Genomic DNA, 10,432 nt, shown 5'->3' on the forward strand with positions numbered 1-10,432 from the left:
ATGTATTAATCCTAATATTTATCATATACGGAGTACGTTAATTAGTTGACTAATAAACTAATTAATCGGGTTATTTTTATGATTTAATTTTTGATACTTAATATTAACGAACTTGCAGATCTTCATAGATGCCACAACCACTTAGACATTGAGGATGGATATGCCACTTCAAATTGAAAGTTTAATGCCATTTTGTTGTTTACTACTTAACTATTAACCCATTATCCCATGTATATGAGTTGCAAACGACCACTTCAAAGTGAGGGTGTAATTCTAAAAAACTTCATGGTATAATTCACCTTTTTACATTTATGTTTATGTTAAATGATTATTACTTCACTATAGGGGCATAGTAACAATCTATAACATGTTGTGAGACAGGGGTATATGTAATGTAATGGTTACAAATTTTTATTTGATACTAATATGTTGTTTGTTGGGAAATCGATAAGTGTTACATACTAACTTACGGAGTACAACGGTTTTGATTTCGTCATGTCCTACAATGTGGTTACTCAAAGGTTTGTCTCTTAAATTAATGGCTCAAACTTTTTTTGTTTGAGTTTATCTTAACTATATAGTCAACTATAATAACTCTGTGCATATGAAACATTTGATAAAATGATTGAATGTAAATAGCTTGATGAGTTCGTGAGTATAAATCATAATATTCAGTATTGTGCAAAGGTAAACTTAGTGTTTTAGTTTAACATGCTTTCGATGGGTAATTTTATTTTCAGTTTGAACATTGAAAATCATAGGATATGGTTTTCCCATCGATTGAATCAGATTATGATCGAACATGACACTGTTTATAATAAAATGTATGATATGAATTTCGCTCGAAACGTGTTTTCCTTTTCATTTTTGCAGGTTGGTCAGAAGTTCAGGAGTTAACCTAAGGGACAAGCTAATATTGTAGGTGGTGAGATGGGCGGGTCAAAGGGGCAAAGTAAGGGTTTAAATCAGGTTCTTTTAATTTTTTTCTTTTTACATCAAATAAGGAGCCAAAAACCCCTTTAGACGTTACCTGCTTTAATTATTATACATGAGGGCAAATGGGTGGGTCATTGATGTCAAAAGTATTTTTTTAAGATTGTGCTAATTTAATGTAGCCACTATCATTTATGTTTTGTTTATCGTTTCAAAGGTTATGTTCCTTTTTTCTCTTTTTCTATATTCTTCTCATTTTTCATTAAAAATGCATTAGAGTGGTAAATATTATTTTGATGTCCTAATTTTGGTTCGATAATTGGACTGATACACTTATATTTTAGTTGCATTACAAATTTTAGCTGGATTACAAATTCTATATTTTCTTACTCTTTTAGTAGTGAAGAATGTTTTAATATAATCCCGCGATATCAAATTACTAAGATACGATGAACTAAACGATACAATACGTTCATAGAAGAAGTTATAAAAGCTTATATGGATAATCACGCGAAATTGCGGGTTATTAAGTGAGTCAAATTTACACTTACAAAAATTATTATCATTTTTCTTAATGTGCAGAATTCGTGCCAATATTACTGTGTAAGACAAGACGGGAACAATCGCTCCAACATTGTTCGAGACTCAGATAGCCAAAATGGTCAACAAGAGTGTAAGACCCATTGTTAATTAGAGATTTAAACCATTTAATTAATTTAACACCTAATCGGCATAATAATTAGTCAAATAATTTACCACCTACATCAGTTACCCAAAATGGATGTATGCTTGATTAACGGAAAAAAAAAAGATTCGAAAACCGAAACAACTTGGATTTCGCCCAATGGCAGAGGGTATCTGCAGGTAACAAAGGCATTAAGTGTCACTATTAGTTCGAATCAAAGAGCGACTTAATTCCCCATTCATCCAAAATAGTGTTTTAGTATAGAACAGAGGCAGTGTTCTGTTTGGAACGTGTTTATCGACGAGCTGAACGAGTTTGGAAATCCCCAAGTCAACGCCCCTCATAAGATATACTACTAAAGTAGGTAATTTGAGAGGTGCTTATTAATTGCTTATGTTGTATTATTAGCATTATGATTTTACTATTACTATTACTATTATTATGATCGTTTTACTTTTAAAAATTGTGATTAATGATTTCTGTTTCCATTTGTAGGTTATTTGGTCACGTGTATGTTTTTCGAAGAGGAAGAGGAATTGTATATAGCTGATGATGGTAAGCATGTTTAGTTTTAGTAATAATTGTAGTTTAGCCACTTATATTCAACATATAAAATTTGATTATAAAGGGTGATTCGAGTGTAGTTTGAATGTTTTTTTATTTGGCTGAGTGTTTAATGGATTGATGCAGATGTTAGGATGATGAAGTTCAATGCGTTTCAATGGGCGATCATGTCTTAGTTATACGAGTGGTATCGATTTTACATTTGGTTGACCCTTACGCTGTTGTTGACTTAATGTGTTTAATGGACTATGTAGATGGATCTTAGCTCCTTTAGTAGTGGATATCAGCTGTTTTGTGTATGGGCCATAATGTGAGTGTAAGGCCATACACTTTGTTGTATGCTGTTTATGAGGTTGAAACACTCTCTGTGAAGAGTTTCATCCTTTCATTTAATTTCTGTTTTTTCGCTAAAAAAAAAAATGTACAATAATCTGGGAAATTTTGAAATACATAATTTTTTTTAGATAGATGCTTTAATATTATGATTCAAGTTGATTAATGACTACATATATGTAAAGGCCCTTGTCGTGTCACCTATATATTGTCATTATGGCATCAACACACCCATAAAGTCTGATTTTGTGATAATTGAACTATGTATCAACTCGATGGTATCGTGCTCCTGAACTATGTGTCTTTAAAACAATTTGTATTTCTTATCTATTAAAAGTTTCTTAAGAAGAACCCGTGAAGTCGCAGGTCTTTAATGACCAATTCCCGTTATCAATTTTGCACAACCAAAATAAATGAGGACTGACACATCATCAATGACTATGCGAGGGTTCCTGGATTAATGCAACGAATTGCAACTTTGAGATGCCTAGAACTGTTTATGATGACAATATGGGTCATGCTTGGAATCATGAACCCGGACCTTCAAATCTTTCCGTGATGGATGCAAACACGTACTCTCAACCACAAGTAAGATTTTAAAAATAAGAGTAATATTGTCACTTTGGCTAAAGTATGTGCGACTTATCAGTTTTACATATGGTCGGTCTTCACAGCCTTTGTTTCTATTTTATGGTGTTGTATTCATGGCGATTTCAGTTTATTTCGTAGGTATTTTTGTGGTTTAATTTTGTACGCCATAGTGGTAGTTTGTTGGCATAGAAAAATGCTTTAGCTTTGTTTGTAAGCATAAAAGCTCTGATTGTATTCCCAGCTCATGGGCTCATTTGTATTGGCCATTTCACAACTCAGTGAAAAGCCTTTTATTTATCTGTTTAATCCCTGTTTTTTTTAAATGTTATAACATGTTATTTGAATAATATGGTATTCTAATTTGAATACTTATAATGGTCACCAGTGAGATCAAATGGTAATAATGATTTTTATATTTATCTTTTTACATCTTTATAAGGTAAATATTCATATATACAAATCGTGCAAACAGTTGGCCTTTGATGTTCATTCAACATCTGCATTATTTTTATAAAATTTAGTATGTAGATGTAACATGCGTGACTTAACATAACGTTTACATGTATTTGATCGTCTTCTTTTATCATTAACCATGTAGATGAAGCATGCGTGATTTAACATATTGTTAGTAACAGATACAACATGTACTTAATGTATAACACATACATACAATATGTACGAATATTAACGTACTACTATGCCAACTCTTTATAGCCACCGTGCAACGCACGGGCTATTAAAGCTATTGTACTTGTGTTTTCTTAACATTTTCTATATGTATGTAAGTGATTGCCATCTTTAGCGATTTCTATCTTTATATTGCTATGTAGTAAAAAGATACATATTGTTCCATGAATGTTTGTATATGTATCGATTATAAGTCATGTAACACTACTACTGTAACTGTATCGCTTTATAATAAACTGAACAAATACTATGTAAAATATAATGATTCATAGAAGGTAATTGTGATTCATCCCTCAAAAAATTCCGCGAATTCGCGGGTCCTCCACTAGTGATACTTAAAGTAATAATATTAATTATGATTATAGCTTTCCTGTAATAAAAGTGTAACGCATAATTAAATGCATTTTCTTAGTACTTGACCTATAGAATTTCAAATGATAATCAAGTGTTAGTATGATTTTTCAATAAACTTATAAGTAGATAATGTTGGTTTTCAAATCGGATAAGGAACTATGATTTTCATCCGGCACAAGCATACACCGCATGTCAATGGCCAAATCACAATCAATGTTTACAAAGACATGGAAACTACACTCTTTCTTCGTACGGCCAAATGATCTTAGCATATTAACGGTATCATTTGGCCCAACTTAAACTTAAAAGTGGTGTCAAAATAAACTAAAGTTGGGCACAAATCATACCAATACCAAAATTATTATATACTAAAAGCGTAAATCTGTGTATTAGTTAAGAGAATTTGAGCCCGTTTCTGACTTTTAAGTGTGCGTGAGTGTCTTGTTTGCTTTTCATTGCACGTGGTTTCCTTAATATGTGACATATTAAAGATGATAATCGAGTATATTTATTCTGATGTATGCGATCTAATTGGATTATTTTGTGCTCGTTTTTCACCTTTTAACTAATTGCATCAATATATGCTTCTAGTGATGTTTGACCTAAGACTTCTCGTGAAAATATCATAGATCCAACCATTAAGCTTTAGATGGTATTTGACGTGCTTTTTTTCAATTGAGATCAATAAAATGAAATTAGATTATGGACTTCTTGTTGTATGTAGCGTCGCATTTTGATTACAAATCATGTATATATTGAACCTTAAACATTGTTCCACCCTTTCTTGAATTTATATTTATTTAATATTAATAAATGTAAAAAAGTTATTGTGAATTTTATTTTTCTAATATACTAAAAATATACTACATATACTATTAATCACACGACATATAAATATATAAACTAGGGAAATGACCCGTAAAATCACGGATTTGTTTAAACGAAACAATTTAATGACATGTTTTAAGTATTAAGTGAATGTAAATGCTAAACTCATTTATTTTAATGACCCGCTTGACTAAGAAGCTTGTCGTTGTTTTTACAAATATATATAGACATGTATTTTCGCATACATATGGAACGTAATTAATTTTGTAAAAAAATTCATATTTGAATATTAATAATATAATAATTATAATTATAATTATTATATTAAAAGTAAATAATAATAATAAAGTTCGTTCAAAATTGAATATTTATATTTATATTTTTAATAATAATAATTATTATTATTAGTAATAATAAATGTCTTTTAGATTTTTTTAGAAAATTAAAATTACAATTTAGGAGATATTAATATTTCCTTTTATAAAAGATTTCGTATTATTTTTTAATTAAATTAATATATAATTATGACATCATTATTATGAAAAGTAAGGATAATTAAATTAATGATGACATCATCATTCTAAAGATTTCGTATTATATGACTATATACATACTGTTATCAAAGTTGATTTAGTTTTGGCTACACAACTTTAGGCGAGTCCGAAGGCATTTTTACTCCAAAATGAAATATTTTTAGGACTACCATATATTCTCAAAAGTCAAACACGTGTAAATAATCTGATTTCTATAACATTACACGTGATCTTTTTTTACACTCTTGCATTAACTTTGATCAAATTTTGTGGATCAAGAATTCAAACCACAAAACAACATTGTTATTTCTCCCTAAAAATCTCAAATCCTATCATCATCTAAAGAACAACCAATACACAAAATAAAACAATACCAAAACCTCATTATTCATCAATATACATTTTCCATTATTATATCCAAATGTCTAATAATAATTCCTTTCTTGTGATATGTGCATTGATATTCTCATGTTTTGCAGTTTCATCATCCATGAACGTTCCCTTTCAGCCAAATTGGGTTGCATTGAGTCACCTTTCGAATGGGCCGGGTCAACTTGTGAGGGATGTAATCGACCCCGATGAAGAGATCATGATGGAATCAGAAAGTGCACGACGGATCCTAGCAGGAAGAGGGTATATTAGCTATGGTGCAATGCAGAAGAATAACGTTCCATGTAACCAACGTGGTCAATCTTATTACGATTGCAATAGTAGAGGTCAAGCTAACCCATATAGTCGAGGGTGCAATGTTATCACGAGGTGCGGTGGGCGATGAGTCACAAAAATTTATCACCTAGGCCTATATAAATCATTAGATGCAATAATACTATCTGTTTTCTTTTCATTTCATTTTCTTAGATGTAATCTCTATTGTAGTTATGTCTTGTTAAATTGATAATAATAATAATAATAATAATAATAATAATAATAATAATAATAATAATAATAATAATAATAATAATAATAATAATAATAATAATATAGATATGGATAGTCAATTTTGGTGTATACATATAGTCAATTTTGGTACATAAAGTATGTATTTTTATATTGAGATTTTAGGCTATAAATACTCATGAATGCAAGCATTAAACTTGCACCATTTCTCACACTTACAAAGTGTTTCTTTCTTTCTCTCCATTATCATCTTTGTTCTTACACTTCATTATTAGTATTCTTAATCAAGAATCAAATCACTAAAAGTAGTTATAAGCCTACTGAATTATAACACAATCAAACCACTAAAGGTAGTTATATGCCTACTGAATTATAACACGTTATCAGCACGAAGTGCTCCGTATAATCAAGGTTTATCTAAGCAAACACAAGCCACTAATCAAGGTAAGAAATTTTTTAACGATATCTTCTATTATTTATTAGTAAGGTAAATATTATTATCATCATAAGTAAAATTATATTTCTGTAATATAACTTTTATTAACTTCACTAACATTTATAATTATGTTATTTAAGTTATATATGGTCGGTTATACCGCCTGAATTATATTTATGTAATCTAACTTTTATTAACTTCACTAACATTTATATTTATGTTATTTAAGTTATATATGGTCGGTTATACCGTCTGAATTATATTTATGTAATCTAACTTTTATTAACTTCACTAACATTTATATTTATGTTATTTAAGTTATATATGGTCGGTTATACCGCCTGAATTATATTTCTGTAATCTAACTCTTAACTTCATTAACATTTATATTTATGTTATCTAACATTTATGATTACTTATGCAATTAATCATTATTTATTTCATGCATACTAATGTTTATTCTTAAAATTTATTATTTATACATAATATGTTTATTCTCTTAATCTTCGTATTTATACTAAACGTATTTATACTAAATGTATTTATAGTAATCGTATTTGTACTAATAAAATTCTTTTATTAAAATTATTATTAATACAACGAGTACATAACAGCCGTTAACGTCAACTAACGACGTTACAACGGTCATATATACATAACGGTTGTTAACGTCAACTGACGACGTTACAACGACTATATTTTTCAAATATAAAAAAAATCTCCGTTTTCACAATTCAATCTTCATTTTCTCAGATTACCACTCTAAAAAAAGTTTTTTTGTAAAGATCATTTACACAAGGGTGATTTTTCCTATTGTATTGGTCATACTAACTATCATCATTGTTGCTAATATACCACGGGGTGAACCTATATTCTATCCTGCTCTTGTGATTTTACCATTTGTAATCATGCCATTATTCTGTTGTTTGCTGCTTATGAATTTAAAATGATTCTAATTTCATTTTATTATTTGTCTATGAATAGAAGTTGATTATGATTATGATTTATGTTGTTCATTTTTTAATAATAGAAAATGTCGAATTTGAAAAGCCTTAAATTTGCTCCTTTAGAATAAAGTGGGTGTAACATCCCGCCTTTTTCCGTTTACTTTTTCGTTTAATTATTTAAAGTCCGTTATATGTTTATAACATCCCTCGTTAATACTCGTTTTAAAAATATCTCGTTTAGGTAATTCACGCACCCGCAACCGAACTCGAGGGACTAAAATCGCCAAAGTATCAAAGAGGTGACTAGCTTTTTGACTAGTCAACCCACCTCCCCATTTTCTTTTTCATTTCATTTCCATTTTCATTAAATACATTCCAAATTTCTCTCAAATCTTCAAACAAGGAATCATCATCTATTTTCAATCGATCAAGCTTCAATCCAAACAAATTACTTATCCTTGCAACTTCCTCTTCGATTCCATACCGATTTCATCAAGTTTGGGTAACTTTCTAAAATCACTAGATTTTGTGTTCTTGATATTTTGAACTTATAAAGTTGTTATTTAGTGTCTATGGCTCAAGTCTAACATGAATATATGATTTATATGCTTGATTTCGTTATTTGAAGTAACTAGCTTGAGTATGAACTTTGGTGTATTTGATTTGGTGATTTGGTTGCTTGAATGTTGTTAAATGTTATAAATGCATATATTAAATGTGTTTCTAGTATCACTAGCTTCAAATTGATGTGTACGTTGCTTGAGAAAACTCCATAAACTTGATTAATGATTTTGGTGAATTTGGGTTAGGGTTTGATAAGCTTGAAATGGATATTTGATGCATTGAATACCATGAATTATTGTTAGTAAGTAGTTAGTTGTCTTGTATGCTTGATTATCTACAAAACGGCGTGTTTTATGTGTGCATTAAATGCCCGAATCATAAATGTGCACTTGTAAGATTTGAAGCATTAAATGTGTGCATTGATTGATCAATTGATTTGAAAAGTCGGTTATTGCAAATAATGTTTTTGGTTGGTGAAATGTATTTAGTTGTGTTCTTTGTCAAATTAGCTTTCCAACGATGTAAAATGCGTGTCGTAAGAGTTTACGATTTGTGATTTATGTGAAAATGAAGTTTGATTTGAGACTTGGACAATTGAGACTGACCAGGTACCAGCACCCATTGATCGCCGCGGCGCGGCAATCCTGGGTCGCGGCGCGACATATAACGTGTTCAGGTTCTGACCTACATGTCAATTATATGAAAAATGTTTGGCACACTATGGACCTCCGATTCACATGAGACTTGTTCTAACATGCTTATATATGAATAACTAGCATAGAAAAATAGTTCGAGACCCGACCCGAACGTGTTGACTTTTTCTTTGACTTTGACTGACCGAAGTTCAACTTTTTGTCAAACTTAACCAAATGATTATGCAACCTTCCTAACTTGTTTCTATACTTGTATCTTGCATGAAACTTGATAATTTGATTCACATGCTACATAATCGAGTCATAACGAGCCATAGGACTAATTGAACTTCTTTGATCAAACATGATTATCAATATTGATACAACCTATTTGTTTAGGTCAAGACTAGCATTGTTCTTTGCACACGTCACTTGTCGAAGTACTTATTTACTCTTGCGCTTAAGGTGAGATCATAGTCCCACTTTTACTCTTTTGAACTTACATTTGGGATGAGAAAACATAAACGTTTCTTTTTACTAAGTGAACACAAGTACAGGAAAACAAACATTCTACATACGAGTTTGAACAAAAATCCTCAATTCGATTATCATTAGTTACACTTGCCGGGTGTAAGCGAGAACTTATGTTATATGGCCATATGGGTTTGACAAACCCTCATTCAAACGGTTCGCTACCGTTTACGAATGAAATATATTTTCGAGAAACAGTGTATGTTCTAACACTATTGTGATGGGGTTCTATGGAAGGAATGTTAAGCATTGATAATTGGGTGCTCGTGAAACAAACTTTTGGAATGTATTACTATTATATCAATGTTACAAATCTTGTGATTCACTTGTACTTAATTACTTAAACCTATGATTTCACCAACGTTTTCGTTGACAGATTTCTATGTTTTTCTCAGGTCCTTGAACGTTTTGTGATACATGCTTCCGCTCATTACTTTTGATACTTGCTTGGATGTCGAGTATATACATGCATACATGGAGCATCTTTTGGCTACTTTTAAATCGTGTCGCATAGATTTCAATTGTACTTATAACTTTGTAACGTAACTTTTGGATGAACGATTCTTGTAAACTTGGGAACAAATCTTAACTTTTGAAATGAATGCGACATATTTTCGGTCAACGTCATTTTAAAGACTTATGACCACGTAATGGGACCTAAGTAGCCGGCGCCGTCAATGACGATTTTGTCGGGTCGCTACAGATGGTATCAGAGCATTGGTTGTAGGGATTTAGAGTTCATTGGTGTCAACCCCGAGTCATATGGTACATTAGTGAGTCTAGACTACAACCGGCATATAGACTTGAAGTAGGAATTACTTGACTACTTGTGCATTATACTCGAACTCTTCTATCATATCTAATTCTTATTCAACCTTAATCTCACGTTACTTGATTTAATTGACGCGCCACCTTGA

General features: G+C 30.8%; 1 protein-coding gene across 1 annotated transcript; it reads left to right on the top strand.

Annotated features, from left to right (window-relative positions):
• The first annotated feature begins 2,998 nt into the window (after window positions 1-2,998).
• Window positions 2,999-6,283, top strand: LOC139888036 (rapid alkalinization factor-like). The gene is made up of 3 exons (XM_071871071.1): window positions 2,999-3,103; window positions 3,190-3,244; window positions 5,988-6,283. The coding sequence occupies exons 1-3, from the start codon at window positions 2,999-3,001 to the stop codon at window positions 6,281-6,283; spliced, it is 456 nt and encodes a 151-aa protein (XP_071727172.1).
• Window positions 6,284-10,432: the final 4,149 nt, after the last annotated feature.

This window comes from Rutidosis leptorrhynchoides, chromosome 2, assembly GCF_046630445.1.
Source record: "Rutidosis leptorrhynchoides isolate AG116_Rl617_1_P2 chromosome 2, CSIRO_AGI_Rlap_v1, whole genome shotgun sequence".
In the NCBI taxonomy this organism is placed as follows: Eukaryota; Viridiplantae; Streptophyta; class Magnoliopsida; order Asterales; family Asteraceae; genus Rutidosis; species Rutidosis leptorrhynchoides.